This window comes from Carassius auratus, chromosome 21 (assembly GCF_003368295.1).
Source record: "Carassius auratus strain Wakin chromosome 21, ASM336829v1, whole genome shotgun sequence".
Lineage (NCBI taxonomy): Eukaryota > Metazoa > Chordata > Actinopteri > Cypriniformes > Cyprinidae > Carassius > Carassius auratus.
Genome location: NC_039263.1, coordinates 21,226,677 through 21,252,517, shown reverse-complemented (window position 1 = coordinate 21,252,517; position 25,841 = coordinate 21,226,677). Strand labels below are relative to the sequence as shown.

The following is a 25,841-nucleotide window of genomic DNA, read 5'->3' as shown; positions in this document are numbered from 1 at the left end:
ATGCTATTTATTCCTGTCACGTCAAAGCTGAATTTTCAGCATCATTACTCCAGTCCCCAGGGTCACGCGATCCTTCAGAAATCCTTCTAATATGCTGATTTGCTGCAAAAAAAAAATTATTATCATTGTCAGTATTGAAAACAGTTTTTTTTAACTTAATATTGTTGCGTAAACTGTTTTGATGAATAGAAAGTTTGAAGTCTTTACTGTAATTTTTGATCAGTGCCCTCTTACAAATCATATTAGACATTTATATATGACCAATTAGATAGAAATGCCATTTCCAAGATGACTTTTGGATGCAACTTGCATAAAAAACAATGATTTCAGTGACAATTTACCAATTGCATATTGATACACTACTTTTAAAATGTAAAAGGCATAGGGGTGTAACGGTTCACAAAATTCACGGTTCGGTTCGATACGATACACTGATGTCACGGTTCGGTTCGGTTCGGTTCGATACGTTTTAGATACAGCAAAATGTAAAAACATCTCAACTTTTCAGAATGCCGCAAGCGCACCGCGGGTCATGTGACAAGAACTAACCAATCAGCTTCATCCTTTCCCGTAACAACGTTGAGAGCTCAGCCAAGATGAAGGATCAGCTGATCATAGTTGTATATGGATTGCAATTTTGAAATAAATTTAGTAGCAGCGCTACTGCAAGCGATTTTTAGAGCTGCAAATCCATTTATCCTTCGCTGAAATTTCCGCGTCTCATGGAGAGAGCACGTCATTGTTGCTTAGCAAAGACAGACGCCTCATGAGCGCTTCTGCCCAAGCGCTTTGGAAAGGAGGAGAAAGACGCGCTTAGCGTTTTCCATGCGTTTTTAGGCACGATATGTGAACGGCCCCTAAGGCGCTCGCTCACTCAGCACGCGCTGAAGGCTCGTTGCAAAATGTCGAATGCCTTTAACAGACCAGAAATATAAGATCCTAAAATAACCAACAGGTCTGGTGTTTGGGTTGGATTCCCTGTAAGCTATAGTTTCTAAATGCTGCAGGGATAGTTTGCTGCGTGCATGTTTCTCCTTTTTTTCGTCTTTTCCCAGATAGTACTGACGCATATATCCCAGATATTCCCGCTGGTGTTTTTTTTTTTTTTTTTTGTATTCCCGCTGGTGTACCCTGTCATGTTGCAGATGCGACATACCGTTGTTTTTTTATCCACCACTCTCTTGCCATCACCATTATAGCTTAAAGGGAATCCAAAGTGCACCCAAACACCAGACCTGTTGGTTATTGGAGGATCTTCTCATTTCTAGTCTGTTAAACGCATTGGCTATTTTGCAACGAGCCTTCAGCGTGTACTGAGTGAGCGAGCGCCTGCTGAGTAGCCTAACATAAACATATAAGATGGTGTTTTTTTCTTCTTCGGGAGTGTCAGGGGCGTTGCCTGTTACGTTGTTTGGGTTATTGGGCTACCTTGTTGAACGCATATCATTATATTTCTCTCTCTCTCTTTTTTTTTTTTTTCAAATATAATTAATTACTCCAACGAACCGTTCGGTATACATAATGCGTACCGCGTACCGAACCGAAAGCGTCGTACCGAACGGTTCAATACGAATACGCGTATCGTTACACCCCTAAAAAGGCATCATATAGTCTATTATATGCAGTATGCAGTACATACTATGCTAGCATTCTGAGTTCCATTCCAAACCAAATTGAAATGGAATGACAGCAAAAGACTTACTGTGAGATTCTCTTTGCTTCAGTTAATGAATGATAGTTATACACAGATCTTAAGAAAATATATAAATAATCAAATGTTTAAGAGTGGTAGAGGAACTCAGAAGGCATTGGGGAGTTTGTGTTGTGACTGTGTTGTGCTAATGTGTTGAGTGCGTGTTGTGATGGAGAGGTGCCGGTGGGGCTGGATGGGCTCAGAGATCTGTGGGATAGTTGGGGTGAAGGCACTGATGGGGATGTGATGGTGGAATTGTCTGAAACATTGTCCACTCCCACGCTCTCCTGGTATAGACAGCTTCTCCTGAATTTTGCGCGGGTATTTTGGAACCATACCTGCAGAAAAAATAAAGACAAAATTAGACTTATTTACATATCATCTGTGATGGAGGGAATTCAATATTTCATATTTCAGTGAAATTGAAAACAAGAACATCTGACTTGTCTGTATTCAAAGGAATCAAATGATCAATGTTGTAAATTTACTTTGATTAGTGACTTAGAAAAAGTGCCAAACCTACAAATAGTTTGTATTCATTTTTCATCATTATATTCATTTTCTAAACCCTACACTATTGAAGCCCGTTTTCCACCATGAAATAAAAAATAAATAAAAGCATTAATTGCAACTTTTTCTCTCATAATTCTGACATTTTATTAAAATTTTACATTTACATCTCAACCTTCTAACTTGTTTTCTCGCAATTATGAAACCTTTGTTCCACCCAAAAATAAAAAAGGTAAATGCAAATTTTTTTTCAGTCCTTACTTTTTTTTTTTTTTTTTTTTTGTTCATTCTCATAATTGCTTGTTTTTTCCAGAATTACAAATCATAACTTTGTGATTGCGAGATCTTAGAATTCTGAAGTTTCTTTCGTAATTCTGCAATTATGGAAGCTTGGATGGGATAAAAAAAAAAAAAAAAAAAAAGCTAATTGTGACTTTTTATCATACATATCTGACCTTTTTTCTTGCAACTAGGTTATATCTCACAATTTTGTCTTTGAGAAGAGAAGTCTGAATTGTGAGATGTTGACTCATAATTCATTATAAAGATGTAACAAGATTAGAAATTGTTAGTTGTAAACGAGATGTAAACTCACATTTACAATATGTTTATAAAAATTGTGAGATATAAACTCTAAATTCTTTAAAAAACAAGCTTCCATTCTAAACCTTTCAGTTTATTTCCATGCTTAAATGCCACATTTTTAATGTTGTCCCAGACTTTTGGATCCCACTGTATATCTAACTCAAACAGAGGTCCAGAGAGGTTTTTCTGACCTGGAGCACACGTTTGGTGAGGCCGGTTTTCTGGGAGAGCTCTTTGAGGTCTTTGGCATCTGGGTTGTGGTTGTGGGTGAAGAAGTTCTGCATGCTCCGCAGCTGGTGATGCTTGAAAGAGGTTCTCATGCGTTTGGACTTCTGACAGCTCACTCTCTCCGGCAAGTCCACACCCATGTCGCTCACATCTAGAGCGCACACAAACAGCTAATCACTGCTGACATGACTCACACTAAAGGCCAGGGCATTACACTCAACAATAGCAAACATTGTCTTCTCATTTTCATCTTCTGCATGCATATACTTGAGAATAAAAGTACCAGAACTATGACAATTTATTTTTAACAGAATATTAGAACATGGTTTACCACAGTCAATCTATAATATTTATAGTAATAATGAATACATTTTTATAAAGTGTGTGTATAAATATATATATATATATATATATATATATATATATATATATATATATATATATATATATATATATATATATATATATAGTGTGTATTTTTATATATATTAAGTAGTTTTACATGTTAATATAAGTGAAAAATTGTATTAAAATAACAATTGTATTTTACATTTAAATTATATTTGTGTTTTATAGGATCTGGCTTTGTAATTGTTTGATAAAAAATATTAATATTTGTATTCTGTAATATATGCAAAATATAGCCTATACTACTGTTAAGAATTTTTTAATAATTCCGTTTTTTTTTTTGACATGAAATGTCTTTTGTTAACCAAGGCTGCATTTATTTGATCAACATAAAAACAATTAATAATATTAATTTAAGGCAGTAATATTATGAAATGTTAGAATTTGTTTGAGTATACAGTGAGTGTATTTTGAGTATTCACATGATCCTTTATAAATCACTTCTTACATGCTGATTTGGTCCTTAAATATAAATTATGTTGAAGCTGTTTTTGCTGCTTCTGGAAATTATGGTGCATTTTTTCAGGATTCTTTGATTAATAAAAAAGTAAAATATTTATTTTTGTTTTACTTACCCCAAACCTGGTACTTTGGTACTGTTTCTTGGTTTAATTAAATAATCAAATAAATAAATAAATAAATAAGCATCTTATTTTTACAGCTATTTTTAACAGCTTTGCCATTGCATTAATAAATTACACTTAAAATATAAAAAACTGTTACTTTAAACTGTAATACAATTTTACAGTATTACTATTTTGTATTGCATTTTTAATCAAATAAATACAGATTTGGTGAGTACAAGAGACTTTTGAAAACAGTTACTTAATCTATACTTTTGACATGTAAAAATACAGATTATGAATATATATATATATATATATATATATATATATATATATATATATATATATATATATATATATATATATATATATAACTAATATCTAAAATGCATTACCTGAATTATAAGCAACATGATCTGTTGCATCACAGTTTTTCCTCTTCCGGGCCCGTCCTCTGTGCACAGGGGTCCCTTCGTTGCATGTGCCGCTCTCAGGGTTTGGCTCTCCTGGAGACATGTCTGAATAATACAAATCTGTATGACATTCCCTCTGCAGCATCGTCTCGAAATGTACCCGGCAGTACACTGACGTCTCTCTCATCCCGTAGTGATCTCCAGTGAACAGCACTTTGTCGCAGGTGGCACAGGAGAAGCAGCTCAAATGGTACACCAGATCCCCGGCGCGCATCACTACCTCTGAAGCAGAGATTCCCAGGTGGCACCGCGCACATCTTTGCAAAGAAAACCTCCTACTTAAGAGAATACATCTTTATTATCCAGATACATTTTACTGCATCATGTGTGTGAAAACTCTGGACAGGGGTGTTGGGGCATGTTGTCACAAAACAATGGTGCAGGAGTTAGCTAGAATCTTTTGCATTTATGTTGTTTCATGAAATGCTATTTTATAATAATTCACATTTAATTTAAAATAATTATACAAAATATAATTCATGATATATAATTCATATATATATATATATATATATATATATATATATATATATATATATATATATATATATATATATATATATATATATATATATATTTCATTAAATGATAGCTCTTTTCTTTTTTTTTAAATCAGTATCAATAACAGCAGGTTCACATTGTGGTAAATTGCATTCCATATAGTGTGGGAACAAGGCCATAGGTCAACGTTCTTTAAAAGAATTGCATTTTTTGTTCCAGTAAATATTTGAAGGATTAAAACAATATTCTCTGAGGTAAGTGACATTAGCCCCTGTATGAAGTAATATCAGTGCGCTTCTGATGAGTAACAGTCTCGTTTCGAAGTTAAATAGAGAAGTTTATCTAAATATACATTTATTTTACCTGTAATAGTCCTCCTTACAGTAAATGTATCCGTGTTTACTGAAGCACGTGAGCTCTGACTCCAGGTCAGCGTGACACGCGCTGCATTTCAAACAGCGCTCGTGCCACCGTCTGTCTGCCGCGAGCAGGTAGAAGCGATCTGAGATCAGCGCGCCGCAGCCCGCGCACATCGGAGACTCACAGCCCTGGAAGAAACGCCACAGCTAAACATTTATCGTCGTTATCAAACATACTGAGTTTAAGTTGTCATATATTTTACCAAAATCGGTTCATTTATAGCCTATATGCTTAAACTTCTCCTTCAAAAACTATATTAACATTTATATGAATAAATAGACTTATGTTTTGAAGCCGACAATTTCTTCCTTAATCAGCCTAAAAATAATTAATGTGTGGTTTACTGTACTAATTGTGCCATGCAGAACTTGCCAATGGTGTTAAATATAATTTAATACTTTAAAACAACCGTCACTTTTCGTATGAATTAATTCTGTACATATTATAGGCTACTGAATTTATTATTCCATGTCTTGTGCAAAACTAATAAATACATTTTCTGGAAAATAATAAGATAAAAAAAACGAAAAGGTATTTAATATTGTAACATTTAAATGAAAAGGTTTTATAAACACAAAATGATTATTTAACACAACTGGACTTGTTCAATTCACATATCGAACAAAAGACTGTTTACAACTGCACATTTTCACTTTTTACATTGCTAAAAGTTGAAAAAAATGAAATATGATTCATATTTACATTACAAAAGAATAAGATGAATTCTTACTGATTCATTGTTTTCCATGTTGTCATAGAGCAGTGAGGTCCTTCTGTCCCGCGGTGCAAGGATGAATGTCTACTTTAACTCTTTGGGTCAGAGAAATGATGAGATGTCTCCAAATAGGAGGTTATCCATGTGCTCGAGGATGTTCCACCTGTTCTATCTATCTATCTATCTATCTATCTATCTATCTATCTATCTATCTATCTATCTATCTATCTACTTCACTCATAAAAAAATATCATCTTTCAATATAAAATGCATTAAAAGGTATAAACGTAAATAAAGGAAAGGAATATAAGTCTCAGAGTCTAAATAAACTGCAATCAGAAACTTTGTTTGGAATAGCAGATTCCCAGTATGGATGTTTCTCCGTCTTCAGTTGCTCCCTTTTCTTTTGAGTAAGAGGTCCGTTAACTCAGTCAAGCTTTGAATAAGGTTACATCAGACCCCGTGCGCTTAGGGACGGGAGGAGGTATTACCGCTGTTTGCTCGCGCCTCATACAGACAATCATATGGATCCTGAATCATGTTCATATTACTGAATCGGTGTTTAAAGGCAACTAATTAAAGTAAATTTAGGAGTAGCAAAAAATAACAAGTTTATCCATATCCATATCCATATTCTATTCTATTGTATTCTATTCTATTGTATTCTATTTTATTTTGAAACGGCAAACTTTATTCAGACGTAAACAAGCCGTTAGGCCTAATCAATACAATACAGCCACAATAAAATGATAATAGAAACAATTGTCATCCAGTCAGAGATAATATGTGACGTCTATTATGTAATCTTATATATATATATATATATATATATATATATATATATATATATATATATATATATATATATATATATATATATATATAGGCTATTGACCCTCTAACTTTAACACTCACTATTCTAATTCTATTCTTTTAAAAAATCGAACTATACCTTTCTAATCTTTTTGTATTCTATTTTCTTTTCATTTATTATGATATTGTATATGTGTGTGTAGTCTATGTGTAACGACCTCTAACCCTAGCCTGCTCTATTCTTTTTTTATTCTATCTGTTTTCTTTTTATTTATTATATTATTTAAAAGCCCATGCTACGTGTACTGTGTTAACCTAACTGAGACTTGTTATAGCACTTATATATCATTGCTCTTTTTGTTGTTTTTGATTGCTTCAACTGTCCTCATCTGTAAGTTGCTTTGGATAAAAGCGTCTGAATGAATAAAAGTAAATGTAAATGTAAATATATATATATATATATATATATATATATATATATATATATATATATATATATATATATATATACCACATATATACCAAAATACCACAGTATATTCTCCTTCCATAAATTACACCCCAGTAGTTTTAGACTGCACTCTTAACAACAAACACATCCGCAGTGTCCATCTGCCATACAGCTGTGACAGTCATTGCAATTCACTGTTGCAATGGCCAGACTTCATACTACACTCCCTTCTGTGTCAGGCGAATCATACGCCACGGCTTTTTCGCTATGTGGGAAGTGTAGTTCGGCGTTTTTCGGTCGACAGCAGGAGACGCGCCCAAAAAACTACAACTCCCATAATTCCCCACGGCCGTAGTACCGTGATCTGCGCGTGGATACCATGGCGTTCCAGTGCAGTATGTGACGGGGATAACGGGAAATATAACTCCGACAGCGGGTTATTGTCACATTACTCTGAGGAACGGATTGGATTTAATTAAAGGTTAAAATGGGCTCTCGTATCAAGTAAGCGTCATCGTCTCTATTCCCTTTTGTATCACATAACAGTTACAGTGTTGTTATAAATGCGAGTTTTGACCTCCCTAAAAGGCCTGTTTAGACTTGTTGCGACAGAGAGAGACTGTGTTTGGGGGATTTAGGTGTTTATTTTGTTATTTGCATAATTAACGTAGTACTTATTTATGTTTTCATGTATTATATTACACGGAGGCTTGTGTATTTGTACAGTACTGTCTTGTAGATGGAGACACACGAAGCCCATGACACTGATCATTGTTTACATGTCCTACAATAATTAATGTATGTTACTTCGTTATGTTATTAAGAAACAACATTCACAAAATGATTTAACAAATGCATATCTACGTGTAGGAGTTTTGGAGATTATTTACAGTGTTTCCAGCTCAGTGACACTTACTTGCTTTGGTAATTCAATGCACTTTATGAATAAGAGATGATGGAGGCCAGTCAGTGCCAGTGTGATCAGTGTTTCAGGGTTTAAAATCGGCCCACGATAAGACAGCCTGAATGACAGAACACAATCAGTCATAAACACATTTTCCGTCACTAAAAAGCTTAGTACATGCTTCTGTTGTACAGCCACATGATGGAAAGACATTAATTTAGTGTATGGTGTTTGTTGATCTTTCTGTTTCTATTTGAGAGACAGTAGAGGTATTCGATATCGTGAACTCTGATATTTTTAAACACTCACTTCTAGATCAGATTCAGTTGATATTTTGCTGAAATATTATCCTTATTTTAATAGTATCTTTATGGATTTATGTCTGTTGTACTTACTCCATTTATGTCAGTGTCAGTGTTATTTTTAGGTGACTCCTATGCTAACTTTAATTTATAAATAGCTGAAAAGATTATCTTCTGGTTTCTGTTTTGGTAGTCAAATAGTATCTTATTTTCTGTACAGTTGAAGAGCCTACTATCTGTAATGTGGGGAATGTGACCACATTAATCTCACCTTTGACCTCAAATCAGATCATGGTCCCTTAGCTATACCACAACAGCCGTTTAGTTACATTTTTCATGTGGTAGGCGGACTTTATGACTGGATGTTATTTTTTGCAGAAGGCATGTGTTTTGCATGCTCACATTTACCACTTTTCCACCAACTTGGTACCAGATCCGGTGTTAATTATTATTTTCTTAACTTAAAAATGAATATCTAAAATACTCAACTATGATACATTTTTCTGTTGTCTTTCTTAGTAGTCACATTCTTTAGAGCGTATTCATATGTGACCTCTGACCCTGTGTTATTTATGTATTAGGGAGAGCCCTGGGTCACCCTTTGAGGTGTACATGGAGGTGGTGCATTCTGGGACGGCTGGCTCTGGTGAGTCCTTTCACACTAACAGTAGGATAATGTTTCAGAAAAATACAAAATATGCCTTTCGCCCACACATACTTCCTCAGAATACAGTTATACATTGTAGTTCTGTTTAATTAAAATTATGTTTCCTTTTTTCAGTCTTTTCTAGCAGGGAAGAGAACTAGATTAGAAATTTTAGTTTCATATATGATTAATTTGTACCAGAAAATTTGTTTACCTGGGACCAGACTGCTATGGTGACACAAATTTTTATTTTATATGTTTTATTTCATTAAAATCTTTGCAAGAGATTCAACAGTTGTTGTTTTTTTTCTTCTTTTTTTTTTTTTTTAGTTTAGTAGCAGTAAACAAGATATATACTATGTTTATAATGTTGAAGAAAGTAAGATTTTTAAAATGTTTTTGAAATAAGTATTTTATGCTAACTAAGTCTACATTTATTTGATAAAAAATCCAGTAAAATAATAAAACGTTTTATTATTTCAAATAACTGTTTTCTATTTTAATATGTTTTAAAATGTAATTTGTTTCAGTGATGCAAAGCTGAATTGTCAGCATTACTCCAATCTTCAGTGTCACATGATCCCACAGAAGTCATTATAATATGCTGATTTATTGTTTTATTATCAAAGTTCAAAACAGTTTGTGCTTAATATTTTTGAGGAAACACTGATAAAGTACTTTTTTTTTGATGAATAGAAAGTTCAAAAGAACAGCATTTATTTAAAATATAATATTGTAATATTATAAATGTTTTTATTGTCACTTTTGACCAGTGTAATGCATCATTGCTGGATAAAAGTATTAAAGGGGTCATATGATGCTTTTTTTTAAAGATCATTATTTTGTGTATTTGGTGTAACAGAATATGTTGACATTCTTTAATGCTCAAAAAACACATTATATTTCAAAAGTTGTACATTATTTTGGGTCCTCTATGCCCCGCCTCTCTCAAATGTGTCATTTTCTAGAAAAGTCCCTCCTTGCGACAAGCGCAGTCTTCTCTGATTGGCCAACTGACCCAGTGCATTGTGATTGGCCGAACACCACAAGCACTCGTCGGAAATGTAACGCCCCTTTCCATAATCACAAGCTTTATCTTTCAAATTAAATGTAAAGACAGTTAATAATGTCCTTAGTTTTACCTTCAGTTCAAGCCCGAAAAGGGAACAGAGTGGCATGACCGACACAGTGATGAAACTTGAATGTGCACAAGCCGCGGTTAAAACAGCTGACTCCACTGTGTGACCGTCTCTCTCTCTCTTACACATACACACACACACACACGGTGCACAAAACAGCACATTTGAACATTCAATAGCAAATACTTAAACTAATAACAAAACATACTTCCAGTAGCTGATTCAGAAGCACCAGATTGTCGTAGAAAAGTCATAATAACCTTTTCTTCTAGGTTCACCAAACGTTCATCCATAAAATGCGTTGCTCTTCTGTTGTAAGTAATCTTAAAGATTCCTAAATGCATCTACTTTCAGAAGGCCAAGTAAAGTGATTTTGATACACACAGCATCTCCCTGACATGAGTGCTGTGTTACTGAAACACGTCTTCTTTCTTTGCATGAACATTTGGGGGGCATTACACAAATATTTCCACATAGTGATGTAGACGTGTGTGGGGGCATGCTTGAATGAGCTGTTTTAGGGCTGTGTGGAAGAGTCTTAACTTTGATAAAGAATATCTCTTTGGTTTTGAGACTTCAGTCTTTGCAACTTTACAGATCTTCTTCTTCATGCACCAAGAGCTTGTAACATTGAAACATTGAAATTGCATCATAAGACCTCTTTAATTTCCATCAAAAGACAAGACCTCAAACTTTTTAAAGCTAGTGTATGTAGTATGTACATGAGCTGTGTGAATTCCCACCATGCAGACCCCTAGGGTTACCGTTGCTCGGTGACCGCATGGTTTGATGATGGCAGCAGGAGCAAAGCATCTTGGGTCTGTTCTCCTGAGACAAACCCTCCCACAGTGTTGTTCACACATCCACAGACTCTCATATATCCCACTGAACGCTATTCTATCTGTGTGTTTGATTAATTACATGATTTCTGGGTTGTTTTTAGGACCAGAGGTACGAAGGAGTTTCCCCGACACATACACTGACCAGGTTTGCACTTCATTATTCACTCTCGTCTCTCTCTCTGTCTCTCTAGGGATGTTGGGGTGGGGATCTGGTAATTGTTGTTCACCTCAGTGATAATGCTGTGAGCACCTGTTCTGACAGATGGAGTTTAACCACTAGAGAGTGTGCGTCATTTTTCTGAGGGCTCTGTGGTACCAAACACCCTCTTTATGGAGTTTTAACCAAACTCGCTTAAGATTCTGACTCTGGCTTCTTTGGAAACCAAAAAAAGATGTGAATGACATATGGGGAAGTAGAGAGCAAATATGTATGCTAAATCTAAATATTGTGTGCCTCTGAAAACAATGACCAGCAACTATTTTATGTTTTATACTTCCTTTAAACAATATGTCCATAAATCAGTAATAAAGACATTTACTAGAAAAGACAAAATGTTGTTATCCACGGTTATAACTTCATTTGAATTAAATCTGAACAATAGTCATACCAAAAAATAAAATAAAAAACAAATGAATGATTTATCATTGTTATTTTAATTTTATAACTATAAATTATTGTATTAATAATGAATTAATATAAACTTACACATCAAAAGTTATCTCTTATTCTCATCATTAATGAAGCTATAATGCTTTAAATAGGACACGGGGAGCAAACAAAGCAACTATTTTTAAACTTCACCTACTGAAGCAGATGTAATTCTCTGTGTGTGCATAGAACTGGAACAGATGTGTGTACCTGTTCACGCTATAAACCTGTTGATTGCAGTTTCACACACTCCCTCAGCGCACACACAGACACTGCTTTACTCACCCTGATAGTTGGATCCAGTGGTCCCAGAAGGCATTCTTGGTGTCGGCCCAGCGGTGAAGCTCTGTAATCTGTGCTGTGTCCCCTCCCTCTCTTCTGTCATGCTATTGTTAAGGATAATCCCTAACTCCTGACACAGATGAGGGCAGGAAAACACACACGTACACAAACCCCTGGGGGCTCAAGTCCATATGGAGGGGTACCGAAGCAACAGCATAGTTCCTCACGCACACAGTTTGTTCTGTACATGGTGGTCTTTTGTGTGAATGAAGCTAATGGTTATGTCTCAGTGTATGAATTCTTCCTTTCTTTCTCACAATCTGTTTTCAGGAAACGCTACAGACTATCCCAAAATTTTGTTTCCCCTTCAATATGGACAGGTAATATTACAATATTTAATCAAATCAAGTCACCTTTATTTATATAGAGAATAGTTCACCCAAAAATGAAAATTTGCACCTCAGGCCATCAAATATGTAGATGACTTTGTGTCATATTCAGAACAGATTTAGAGAAATTCAGTATTCTATCACTTGCTCACCAATGGATCCTCTTCAGTGAATGGGTGCCGTCAGAATGAGAGTCTAAACAACTGATAAATACATCACAATAAACCACATGACTGTAGTCCATCAATTATCTTGTGAAGCAAAGTGTTTGGTTTGCTCCATAATCCATAATAACTCTTCCTTTAGTAAAAAAAAAAAAAAAAAAAAGTATCCTGTTGTCCTCTCGCATCAAAATCCACCAAAATATTTATTTAGATCTGCTTTGTCTTATAAACAGTGCTTGATATGTGAGGTATCTTTTTCACTGGTAAAAGCAATATTATGGATAGAGGACCTGTATTATAGGTGGAAGTTTCTAGTTAAAAATATGTTAATGATGGAGTGGTTTATTGCAGACATGCAGCTTTGCACTTTCACAAGTCATTAATTGATGGACTGGAGTCATGTGGATTATCATGTTTTTATCAGCTGTTTGGAAAGAAGCTCAATTCAGCAACTACTGAATTTGACTTGACTGCTGTCTAGTGTTGTTATGCAGCTTGAGCCAGTTCAGTGTTGATTCAGTTCAGTCTTAAAAAATCGTAAATTATACACAATTCAGCTGTAAAGCAGCTCTACGAAAAACGAAAGTGTTACCATCATTTCATTTGATTCCAGCACCTCTTGCACCTTGAATTTATATGTTCTGACCAAAAGTTTGATTTTTTTTTTTCTTCCAGTATGACAGTGGGCCAGGTGGGGCAGAACTTCACTTTTGTTCTGACGGATATCGAGAGCAAACAGCGCTTCGGTTTCTGCCGGCTCTCATCGGGAGCTCACAGCTGCCACTGCATCCTCAGGTACAAACTGCTGGGGTTAAGAGTACAAGTGAAGTTAAATTGGTCTGTTTTCATCATCCACCTACTTTAGATCAGCTTAATCTAATTGTAGTCTAAACATATCTGTTCAGCTACCTGCCCTGGTTTGAGGTGTTTTACAAGCTGCTGAATATCCTGGCAGACCATACAACTAAAGGACAGGTCAGTGATGCACATACAACATTAACTGAGTTGTGTAAAAGAGGATTTCTTGCTGAGTTCTTTAACCTGACCCTGAAATATAACTTTTTACATTTTGTGTAAAGAAATTATTTTTAATAAAAGCAAATAAAATAGGATGGGTTTAATATCTACAATTTTCCCTCGGACAAAGTTAGTATTCTTCAGATTTAAACTACTGTTCATTAGATTTGGACTTTATTTTTGAAACTTGCATTTGATATTGTATTTGAAATGAAACTTGCTGTTTTCATTTGGGTGTATTTGTGTAACAGGACAGTCAATGGAGAGAGTTGTTAGAGTCTCTTCACACGTTAACCATCCCTGACCCTGGAGTGCCTGTGCATTTGAGTGTGGTAATATACAGTAACACTTTATCAGAAGCGATTTTCATATTATAATTAATTTATTGTATAAAGCTAATTATATTTCTCTCTCTCTAGCATTTGTTTTTCACAGTGCCTGATCCTAGGGAATTACCCAGTATACCTGAAAATGTAAGTCTGACTTATTACATTGACCATGTTAGTCAGATTTATACAAAATTATTTGGTTGGGACTAGTTATAATTTTAACTAAGGACGTCTGAAAATAGACGTTTAAAATGACTGTGAAAATTGTCAAATATACCTAGAAAATTCAAGCTAATTCAGCAATCCATATAACACACTGACACTTATTAAAGAAAGGATATATGATTTCTTTTTATGTATTTGCAGAGAAATCTGACAGAGTATTTCGTAGCAGTGGATGTGAATAACATGCTGCACCTGTACGCTAGCATGCTGTACGAAAGGCGAATCCTCATTAGCTGCAGCAAGCTGAGCACTGTGAGTAACATCTCTACCATTATCTCTCTCTCTCTATTGTTGGTTGCTTCTTTACTCATTTTCGAGGTATTAATAAACCTCATTCTCCCTCTCAGTTAACCGCATGTGTTCATGGTGCGGCAGCCATGTTGTATCCCATGTACTGGCAGCATGTTTACATTCCAGTCCTGCCACAGCACATAATAGACTACTGCTGGTGAGTGCACACACACACACACACACACACACACACATACACATTTACACATACATACTTGTTAAGAACTTCATATTTAGATTCTTTTCAAATTAAGTAGCTAATTACTTGACCTTAATTTTTATATTATTAAAAAGGCAATATTTGGCACATTTAGGAGGGATTTAATATATTTACAAATGGTTTTATTAAATTCATAAAAACATTAATAAATATATATTTTAAAATCAGTCTCTTGGGGCTTACTCATTAATATTTAAAAGACAAGAGAAACCAATTTATTTATTCTTGATTTTGTTTTCTAATATAATTGCCATTTCAAATGACATTTGAAACTTTTGAGAAGTACCGCGTACATGTAATATAATATATTAAATACATTTTAAAAGGCAGAAACTGTACTGAACTATTGTTTTTTTTTTGTTAGCGCTCCAATGCCATACCTCATCGGAGTGCATTCCAGTCTTATGGAGGTGACCGATTGCTTTCTTTTATTTTACCGTACATGCATATTCATATTTAAATCACAGTGCTGTTGTATTGAGTTACTTGTTTTAGTGTAGCAGACTTCTAGGCTGTATTTAGAATATTTCGCGTGTGTCTGTGTTTGTGTGTGTTTTCGTAACAGAAGGTGCGAGGTATGGCTTTAGATGATGTGGTACTTCTCAATGTAGACACAAACACTCTTGAAACACCGTTTGATGACCTGCAAAGCCTTCCTAATGATGTGGTGAGTCAATAAGCATGAACACGACCTGCTCTGATCTCCAGAAAGTCTGATCTGGTTTCCGATCATGGTGTTGATTTGATATGTCAGTGATGATCTGATATAGAAATATGTTTGTGAAGGTTGCAGCAAGTGATATACGTGTCTTGTAGGTTTCATCTTTAAAGAACCGCCTAAGAAAAGTTTCCTCGACGACAGGAGATGGAGTAGCCAGAGCGTTTCTGAAGGCGCAGGCAGCTCTGTTTGGCAGTTACAGGAACGCGCTACACATTGAACCGGTGAGAGAGAGTTTGAAGTATTGATATGCTTATGGTTTTGAATGAAGTTCAGGCTCATAAAGGTTGGCTCTGAGCATTTGATGAAGTAATTGTTAAGCCGACCAGGATGACTGTGAGACAGTGTCCCCTAGTGGACGGTTCATGTGGCTTTGTGAATATAAATGCTCTGGTTTAGATGTTTTTGACTTCCTTTGTCCATATGTTCAGGAGGAGCCAATTACATTCAGTGAGGAAACGTTCATCACACACCGATCCAGCACAATGAGACAGTTTCTACAGAACGCTATACAGCTGCAGTTCTTTAAACAGGTATTACACAAACATCTAAATGAGAGCATACAATATAGATTTTATTGTTTTACAAAAAGCTAATTATAAATACAGCTTTGAATAAATATTCTTTTAGTCTAAACACTTAAGTTTATCATTTGTTTTATAGAACAGCAGCTGTTTTCTTTTATTACCAGTGTTTCTAATACTTTTCATGCATATTAATATTAAAATAGTATATACATAATACTGCTTTACATGGCAATTTTATAGCTTTGGCAACTTTGGCTAACCTCTTGTATAGCTTATTTTAAATGGAAAATCACGTTTATTTTATGAAGCATTGCAATAGTCCCTTTCATGTGACACCTATTGGTTTAATGTGTGTGTTTGCAGTTTATAGACGGGCGTCTGGAGCTGTTGAACTCTGGTGAAGGGTTCAGCGATCAGTTTGAGGAGGAGATCAATATTGGAGAATATGCTGGTAAGAGACTGTTAATTTTCAATATTTATTTTAAAGCTAATAATTTAATGTAATTTTGTGCTATTACTGTTTTTACATTCACTCTTCTCTGTGAATGTTCAATATTTATGTTACAGGCAGTGATAAGACATATCAGTGGCTTTTCACAGTGAAGGTGAAATTTCTTTTTTTTTTTATGTTCGCTGGAGAGGCTGATTTGAACTGATTCTTCGTGTATTTACTTATGAGCGTTTTCCCTCAGTCTGATGATGTCTTTTTCACTTCTGACATACAGAAGGGCAGTGGGGCCATCTTAAACACAGTGAAGACAAAGGCAAATCCTGCGATGAAGACAGTTTACAAATTTGTAAGTATACATGTGTAAACACTTTCTTTCTCAGTTCTCTATGTGTGTAAGTGAACTCTAGTTTTGTCTGTGAGAGAGTTTCTTCAGTTGTTTTCTCTCTTTCTATGAGAAATGTCTCTGTGCTGCCTGTTTAAGGGATCACCTCATGTTTTCTCTACAGGCCAAAGACCATGCCAAGATGGGCATCAAAGAAGTAAAGAGTAGACTCAAACAAAAGGTGCACATATAATCACGTGCACACAAACACAATTATTCATTATTTTTGCATTAACATTCTGTATGTACATGCAATTTTTAATAATGCGCAAGCAACTGTGTATTTAATTGCAGGAGCTTACAGAGAATGGTTACTCAGAAGAGCCTGGCTCCACCCACTTACCCTCCACACAGAGCAAAGACTCCCTCACCTGGGATCAGAGACGTCCAATCACAGTTCACTTTGGACAGGTGGGTGTGGGGTATTATATAACTGATTTGGAAATTACAGTCTTGGCGAAGAGCATTAATGTAGTGTAAATTGTTGATTTCAAATGAATGAAATGAGTATATCACTGTAATGGACATGTATGATATTATAATTGTGACAGCTTCAAAATAGCTTAATAATTATAGGTTTATATTATATTTTTTTATAAAATTAGTTTTACAATTATACAAAATTTAGAACGCTGTGATGCGCAACTTTCAACAGAGTATTTACATGTAAAAGCTATTCATATTTGTGTATTCGCTATGGTGTTTATCAACAATGAAATCTAAAAAAAAAAAATTAAACGCTTTTTTTACACTCAGACATTTTAATATGTGGTAAAGACCAGCCTAGAAAAGATGTGATGATATTATCTGGAAATGTTTTGATTCTTTACTGTAATGTTTTTATTGATGTGCTCTTTTGTACTTCAATCAGTTTGAAACATTTGTTTACTTTTGACATTTTTATTCTGTATTGTTTTATTGTATTTAATGGTAAGTTATTTTTGTTATTTGAATACACTGTTAAACTTGTAATTAGGAGGCTAGCAGTAAAGTTTGCTCATCTATTTCAACCTGTTTTTAATGTATGTAATGTATTTTCATATCTGATAAAAGCTTCAGCTATTATTGTGATTATGAAGCTTTGATATCGCTACATGCCTATTTCAGATGGAAGGTTGGTTGACATGGATGTAGTAATTAGTATTTTAGCAATACTAAGTATTTTAGCAACTACGAAAGACGTCATCACAGATAAAAGTGTGTGTATGTGTGTATGTATGCGTGTTTGGACCAGACTGAGCAGTTTCGTTCCCTACGGCCCCCTCGGCCACAACGCCCCCCTCCCCCCGATCCCTCCAAACTACATCGCAGCACACGACCAGTGAGTAAAGCAGTCTCATCCCTGACCTCTGACCTGTCACCCTGAGCTCAAATATTCTGCTCTGCCCTGGCTGCTGCACTGGAGTGTGTTATATTTGTGTGTTCTGACAGGATACTGTTCGTGTGCATGTATGTGTGTGTATTTACATGCCTGTGTGATCTAACATCAATTATTTTTCTACAGAATAATGCACACTCACACATGAATGAGTTTGTCGTGTGTTTGCACTTACTCTTCTACCTCACAAACTTTTTTTGTTCGGTTTAAAGGGTGCTTTATTCTGTCTGCCACTCTTCAGGTCTTATATACCACAGTTCTGTTTACATTTGACAGGATCTTGACCTCTGATAATTGGTGTCTAAAAGGAGCGATTGACTTCTGAATTAACAGTGACTGCAGTGACATCTACAAGGATTTAACAAATCCAGAACTTTTTAAAACATTGGTATACCATTTAAAAAAAAACCTGTGTTTGTATGTTTGCAGGTTCGACCTCCTCGGCCTCTGGTGCCAAAGAGACCGCGAAGTAACATCGGCATAGAAGGAAGCCCTGAACAGTAAGATCCTTTCTCACATGTAATCGCAAAACATAAACAAATAGACAATGGTCTTTGTGTTTCTATCTAGGGAGCATTTTACTTCACATTCATGGCATTGGTCAGATTTTATTGTTCAATGCCAGCTACAGCTAACTTTATATTTGTCCATTCAGAAGAATCGTGAACAGGTAGATACACAAAGATCTGGATGAGGGAAATTAAAATAGAGGATGACATGATAATTTGTAGCTATGCATGCTGACTAAATTGTTTAGGAAAAAGTAACTTGTTTTGTAGATTGGTAGTATATAAAGATAATACAGTATTTTTGGATCAGTGTTTCTCTTGTTGTTAGCCAGATTGTTTATTTTGTAATGAACTTTTTTTTCGCAGAATACTTAAGCCAATTTTAAATAAATATTATGATTTTTTTTAAATCAAATATATTTCCCTTATTTATTAGATTAATATCAGTGTAATAAGTGGGATAATGTAGAGCCAGCAGATATTATTGCAAAATAAACTCATTCGGCTTTATACAAGATGCTTCTACTTTGCACCTGTTTGCTGTTCTTGTTTTGTTTGCAATAGTGGCTGAGTGATTAAATATTTCTAGTGTATTTTAAAGTTTCAGTTTATTTCAGCTAGCAATTTCAGTCTGCAAACCTACATAAACTAACCAAAACTTTTTTTTAGTTTGTTGTCACAACAAATTTTTTAATTCAGCGTTTTCAATAATTATGTTTATTTTATGTTTTTGTTAGTTTGATATTTTTAATAGTTTTAAGCTATACATTATCCCTCAAATATCTTATCACATACAAATCAGCACAGTAAAAATGTTGTGGTTTTGATTGTGTGATTGCATGTCTCACTTACTCTTTCTTTTTCTCCTTCACTCTTGTGTTTTCTCTTTCACACTGGGATGGCCGTTTTTGTGATTTGTGTTTGTGTGTGGTTACACCTGATACTTGGCTCTCTTTGTCTTTGCCAATTTGTTTATGCTTTCTTTTTTTGTTGCTGCTGTGCATCTCTGTATGCATGCGTGTTGACGCTGTAGTTACATGCGTCCAACCCGTCACTATACAGTGTTTCTGTGCGAGGATTCTTCGGGTGACGAGCTGTCTCAGGATGACGACTCCATTGCTGCTTTTCCTGAACACTTACTGCTTTCTGCTCCTTTTGAATGGTCTCTGTTCAAGTGGTTTTCATCCTTGATTTCTCTAATGTCCATTAGTCTTAAAGGGGTCATATGATGCTGCTAAAAATGACATTATTTGGTGTAATGAAAGTTTGTGGTTTAAGGTAAAAAAAAAAAAAAAAACATTATTTTCCACATACTGTACATTAGTGCTTCTCTTCTATGCCCCGCCTTCTGAAACGCTTGGTTTGAAAAGCAAGGTGTACGCTGATTGGCCAGATAGCCAGTGCGTTGTGATTGGCCAAATACCTCAAGTATTACGGAAATCTTACGCCCCTTAACATATTGTTGTGATGAGAGCGAAGGGACATAAGTCTTTGCAACTTCACAGATTTTATTTATGTACCAAGAGCTTGTAACGCTCCAAAGAATAAAAGAAAAATTTTAATGCCATCATATGACCCCTTAAAAGTGAATATTTTATGGCTTTTTTACATACTGTGCCCCCAAAAAGTATTTGGACACACTAAAAAGTGTAAAGATACACAATTCCAACCAAGTATTAATTAAATATACTGATACTGTTCAAAACACATTGTAGTTCTGGAACTAATCTATAGTAATGTAGAATCAATTTGTCTGCATAAATTGTATCGACTGTACATAGAGATACCCCAGGGCTTGGTTCTTGGCCCCCTAATCTTCTATCAGTGTTCCTTTAGTTGAACTTTGTGCATAGACATGTTATACAGAATGGGCCAGCGTGTTTAGTCTCCATTGACAAAGTACTTAAAACTAACAAACTTCTTGTCCAAACTTTTGTCAGCTCTAGATTTCTCTTGTTTGCACTATTGAAGTTCTGCATATAATCAAGAATACAGCAGTGTTTAGTCCTGGATCAGGCCCAGAGGGGAATATGTTATCTAATGCAATGACAATGTCATTTTCAAGTGTCTCAAGTGTCTTTTTGGGGCTGCTGTATGACATATTATTTAGTTTAGCTGTGGCAAGCTAGATTTGCTTTTGATGTTGGCTTAAATCAGTTTTATTGCATGGCTAGATATAATGAATGTGATGGCTTAGTCTGAGATATGCAACCGCTTATTTGTCTAAAGTGATTTAGATTGTTTTGTTGATCAAATCTGCCCATTTCAACAGCTCTCCATCTAACATGAAAATTATAATTGTGCGTCCGTATGCTTGTTTGTGTGTTTTTGTGGGATGGATGTGTGTGAACGTGTTTTTGTTTGAACATGTGACTTAGGCCCCAGCCATACAGGTCTCTGAAAGAGGCAGAGCTTGTGGAAGAAGGTGAGGAGGTTGAGGAGCGCTTCCAAGGTAACACTGCTCCGTCCACACCTGTGCTAGACAAGTTCTCTGACCTGAGCCTGTTACAGGATGCCTTCCGTAGTCAGCAGGGGGAGTCAGAATATACAGAAACCACAAATACCACAAAACCTTCTCACAGCACACACTCTACACTCAGTTCCGCCAGAAGTTTGGAGGAGCTTCGAGCAGACCCACAACATGTCAACTTCAACTACCAGGTTAGATCGTGCTGCAAAGTTTTGGGAGTGACAGCCACTATTTAATGCACAAGAGAATCCCATAAATCAGTGTTTCCCAACTTTGTTCCTGAAGCCACATCAAAAGTACAAATTTTTGAACTCTTTGGGCCTATTTAAACCTGGTCACTAAGTGCATTTTCTCTGATCAGATAGCTATCTGATTTATTAAAGGGGTTCCATTTACACTTGTCTCGGCCACATAAATGTGTCTCCGCAAAATAGTTAAAAATCCGATCCTCAATTCCTGCGCTATATGCAAACTTAATGGATTTCACCTCAATGTAAGCAACAGATATGTGCTGCATTTTATGCTATTTTATTCATTAACAGATAATTTCGAGATCAAAGACCACAACAGGAGAGAGTGTGGCCTCAGCACTAGAAAGATAAGTTAATCTCGCTACTTTTAATAATGATGACTGTGTGTTGAGCGGCTTTGATTTACTTTGTTTCATCTGCTGAAGAGATACTCAGCTTCTGCTGCTCATTTCATTTGGAATGCGGACCAGACCACATCGTGAAGTGATTTAAGCGATCGGATTTAAATCCCTCTTTAAAGTGTTTTGGAGGGCATTCACACCTGGTCTTTTCACGATTGGATAGCTATCTGATCAGAGAAAATGCATAAATCAGGTTTGAGAAAGGCTGCCTTAAATTATTGTTCCACTTTTGGGGAATATAGGAGACACTGCCAAACTCTGCCAAACTGAAAATAATGTTGAGAACCATAGCAACGTTTTGTCATCTTTTATGAATTGATTACAGTTGTCACTTCAAGCAAACAAACTCTAGGTGTGCAAACAGGATTTTAAGCTCTCCAAAGCAACCAAATTTATCAGTTTAGATGGCCTTTATCTATCTTAAAACCTGTTATAATTGTTTGTTCTCCAGCGGATGGATCTTACTTCTGGTGAGCGCACGCGCACACTACCTGGTCTTAAAACCACCAATCCATACAGCAAGCTGTGGAGCCAAAGAGAAGACCCGTCCACGTTGCTTGGCCAAGAGTCACCTACCTGGGAGAGACCTCTCTCTATGCCACCCTTGGAACTCCCAGAGGCTCCGCCACCCAGCAGAGAGAGTTCAAATCCCAGTGGAGAGAAGACCGAAGGGGCTTGTATCACAATCCCTCGTCCCCAAGGTCGAAAAACACCTGAACCGGGTGCAGTTCTGGCACCTGCTGTGACCCTGCTGCGCGGGGTTAAACAGGCCAGTGAAAAGGAGGGAGGAGTGTCTGCTGGAGGGCAAGAGTTTCGGCAAGCACTGAACATGTCTCCTCAGTCCCAATCACAAACTCAGGCGGATTTGTTGAAGCCCAACGAGCTGAATGAGGGACAGGACTTGCTCAGCTTGTTGGACCCTCTGTGCCGAGCAACGAAGAATGAGGCCACCCAGTCCATTACTAAACCCCCTATACCTCCTCGACCCAACCCCCCAAACCTGCCCACCTTGCCCCATCCAGTATCACTGAACCCCTTTACCCAACCACCCCAGTACCAGTCTCAAAGGCACTATGGTCCTGTTGTCCCAAGCAACCCTTTTGCCCCAGCCTATATGACTCCCCCAGGTGCCAACTACTTTCACACCTCTGCCCACCCATTCTCAGTTTTCGGTCAGACATCTGCTGTGGGTGTGACCCCAACTGGAGGGGCATGGGCAGCTGTACGTGTTCCTCCATCCTCCAGCAGTAGCGGCTCTCTTTCAACACTTTTGGACTCACCTGCTCCTACTACCCTGACCCAGCCTGCACAAGTCTCTACAGATGAACCCCGTGACCCATTCGGTGACCTTCTTATTATGGCAACCACACCAACTGTAATGACCACACCCCCCAAAAAGAAGGTAGATGATTTGCGAAAAAGGTGGGAAACGTTTGACTAGCTGCCCCCCCCACATCTTTCCTCTACGGCTGCTACCAAACAGTGAGGAACTGCACATTTGGAGCCAGTGGGTATTTAAGATTGTGCTCCCTAGTGGCCTGAAAGCACTGTTGGACATTTTCCCTCTCAGAGTGTATTCTGCTTTTTTTTTTTGCGCCCAGCTCACACAATTAGCCTTATGCATACACATGCTAATGATGTATTTCCCATAGCATCCGGATGAACGGTATTGTGCCAATAGCAGCAAGTTTATCACTGAAAAAGCATATTAGCAGGATAACACTGTATTTTCTGTAGCTAGCAGTCTAGTTTCCATTGGAATCAGACAACAATACTAAAGATACAACACAGTAATATGACCCAAGTCCTACATTAGCGATTAGACTGCCATTGTTGCGTTTATAACGGCAATCGCACATCCTCTTAACAATCAGTACTGTTTTAATAAGAAGCTTGTTTTTAATCCTACACTCATATTAATTCAAATCCTTGTTTGAACTTCTACAAATGATTGTTAAATTGGCATTTATAATGCACTTGAATACAAATATTTGCTAATCCCTAGTAGATGGCGTACTACTCATCAAACACTACTTGCTACATGACAAAAGGGCATCCTACATTCTGGACTCTATAATGCAAATTGCATATAAGGTTATGATTGAGGTACCTGCCAGTTACTTCATATTTGCACTACATTACACACAGCATACAATAATTCATACGGCACTAGATATCGTGCTCTAGTAGAAGCTATATACTACTCAATGCTTAGTGTATAGAGTGTGATAAAGTGAAGCTGAATGGAAGTGCTCAGAATGGGTCGGATTAAACAGCCCTGGAAAACACAACACTGCCCCCTAGAGGTCTGGAGTCAGAGGTCAAAAATGCAGTATGCATTTGATGCATTAATTTTTGACCCCCCAAAATTGGTAATTTTCTATAGATTAACCAATCACGAGTGTGTTTTTAGGTTAAATACATGGTGAATGCCCTCACTGGTACTGGCTTTACCTCTAGTTTTGCTTGTCTGCGTGTCAGTCCAAAAGTATTAAAATGGGTCTTATGGTTTCAAAATAGTTTAATTTAGATGCTAATTGTCCACTTGCTTTGATTCGATGTTGAAGTTCTCGTTTTATTCTGAGCATCACACGATAGACTTACAGCTTTCATAAAGCAACCAGTCACCACCCTTCTTTTAAGCACTACCCTTTCCATCTAATCTGCTACTGCCATGCACTCTGCATTATGGGTATTTATTCTAAACCTTTTTGCGCATTTTAAACATACATACTGCTATAAAGTGTGTTCAAATGAATCCTAACTCTAACTTTTTGTCTGACTGTGCCTGTTTTCTGGGTTTGGTTCAGCACTAGACACAATCAGTGTTGGAGGATCTTTGTTTCATGCCATTTTTTGCTATATTTTTGTCTGAGACTTGCATGTAGGAGAACACTGTTTGTGTAAATCTTGACATGGAAAAGAATTGTATACAACCAAACACTCAAATCCAAAAGAAACATGTCTTCGTCCATGTCAGGGAACATCAGGGAGTGAACTTTTGTCTCTTCTTCTCTGGTTTTATTGCTGTATTTAAAGATTTGAAACAATGTTATTTGTGTTATTAAAGTGTTCTTGAACATCTCTGTCCACCCTGTAGAGCTGTTAGAAGATCACGTTTTCTGTTAGTTTATCCGTTTATATCACCTTTCGAATTTGGCCTTAAATGAGTGTGTGTGCGTCGTGTGTGTAAATTCAGAGCTGTTTGTGGTGAGAGATTTGTTGTGTATTCCTAGACTTACTGCATGGGTTGTTCCAATGTTTGGGTTCAAATTTGGCATTGATGTTAACAATATGATTTTTATATTTCACATCAGCTGTTAGGTTGAAATGTGATTGGGTTTACACTGTCCTTTTGTCAGTAATATATACTGAAAGTTTAAAACAAAATTTCAGTGGCAATGGAAGTCAATACACCATCATTTTTTATTTTATTTACAAAAAACATTTACTAAGTATTTTTTTTTTTAGTAGGAAATCGCAGATGAGCTGAAGTTGTCATATTTTTTTCCCAGTGACTTAACTGACAAGACATCTAAACATGTTCTGGGTGAAGTATTGTAGATGACATCACTACACCGCAGTCATTGAGCCCGTCTCTGAATGTGATTGTATTCTGTATTCCAGCTGAAAAGTGTCACATTATAACCTACTATGTTTGGGTAAAAGAGGTTTTGAAATATGTCTGGCATGGATTTAACATACATTGTAGGACCTATTATGACAGGATCCTTTGAGGATTCTCAGCTTGAATGGTAGGAGAGTGCGGCTCTTAGCAAGGTGGAACTGTCGAGATGTGTTTCTGATGTGTAAAATACAATTTTCTCTTGGAATGTATCCTAATGTGAACTCATGTCCTGTTATTATGATCTTGCACTTTTTTTTATTTTTTAGTTATTATTATTTGGATGTTATTATTTGTCTTTCCATTATTAAAAAGCACCCAGTATATTCATGAGAAAGTGGTGATTTTGATATTTTGTTTTGCTCAC

General features: G+C 36.3%; 2 protein-coding genes across 8 annotated transcripts; one reads left to right on the top strand and one right to left on the bottom strand.

The window, feature by feature from the left end:
* Positions 1 to 1,507: 1,507 nt before the first annotated feature.
* Positions 1,508 to 6,490, bottom strand: LOC113038926 (LIM/homeobox protein Lhx2-like). 2 transcript variants are annotated; one of them, XM_026196741.1, is made up of 5 exons: positions 6,115 to 6,490; positions 5,328 to 5,512; positions 4,386 to 4,741; positions 2,980 to 3,167; positions 1,508 to 2,031 (listed from the first exon to the last, which is right to left on the bottom strand). In XM_026196741.1, the coding sequence occupies exons 1-5, from the start codon at positions 6,130 to 6,132 to the stop codon at positions 1,780 to 1,782; spliced, it is 999 nt and encodes a 332-aa protein (XP_026052526.1). In that variant the 5' UTR covers positions 6,133 to 6,490; the 3' UTR covers positions 1,508 to 1,779. The 2 variants fall into 2 exon arrangements, with proteins under 2 accessions (XP_026052526.1, XP_026052527.1); XM_026196742.1 differs by having other exon boundaries at positions 4,386 to 4,738.
* A 1,236-nt stretch (positions 6,491 to 7,726) lies between these two features.
* On the top strand, positions 7,727 to 25,279 carry LOC113038902 (DENN domain-containing protein 1A-like). Of its 6 annotated transcripts, none has more exons than XM_026196692.1 (24): positions 7,727 to 7,867; positions 9,151 to 9,215; positions 11,298 to 11,341; positions 12,458 to 12,507; positions 13,356 to 13,475; positions 13,586 to 13,655; positions 13,949 to 14,029; positions 14,117 to 14,170; positions 14,393 to 14,503; positions 14,599 to 14,699; positions 15,127 to 15,172; positions 15,328 to 15,429; positions 15,579 to 15,704; positions 15,912 to 16,013; positions 16,371 to 16,458; positions 16,575 to 16,612; positions 16,733 to 16,804; positions 16,965 to 17,021; positions 17,135 to 17,251; positions 18,075 to 18,161; positions 18,648 to 18,718; positions 19,761 to 19,889; positions 21,106 to 21,388; positions 22,301 to 25,279. In XM_026196692.1, exons 1-24 carry the CDS (start codon positions 7,851 to 7,853, stop codon positions 23,288 to 23,290), a joined length of 3,021 nt encoding a protein of 1,006 aa, XP_026052477.1. In that variant the 5' UTR covers positions 7,727 to 7,850; the 3' UTR covers positions 23,291 to 25,279. The 6 variants fall into 6 exon arrangements, with proteins under 6 accessions (XP_026052477.1, XP_026052481.1, XP_026052478.1 ...); XM_026196696.1 differs by lacking the exon at positions 22,301 to 25,279 and having other exon boundaries at positions 21,106 to 21,152; positions 21,239 to 21,382; XM_026196693.1 differs by lacking the exon at positions 18,075 to 18,161.
* Positions 25,280 to 25,841: the final 562 nt, after the last annotated feature.

Coding starts and splice junctions, on each gene's coding strand:
- LOC113038926 (XM_026196741.1), bottom strand. Junction 4,742..5,327: donor TGTAAGGAGGACTATTACAG/GTAAAATAAATG, acceptor TATTCTCTTAAG/TAGGAGGTTTTCTTTGCAAA. Junction 2,032..2,979: donor TCACCAAACGTGTGCTCCAG/GTCAGAAAAACC, acceptor TTTTTTCTGCAG/GTATGGTTCCAAAATACCCG.
- LOC113038902 (XM_026196692.1), top strand. Junction 14,700..15,126: donor CACATAATAGACTACTGCTG/GTGAGTGCACAC, acceptor TTTTTTTGTTAG/CGCTCCAATGCCATACCTCA. Junction 15,173..15,327: donor TGCATTCCAGTCTTATGGAG/GTGACCGATTGC, acceptor TTTTCGTAACAG/AAGGTGCGAGGTATGGCTTT.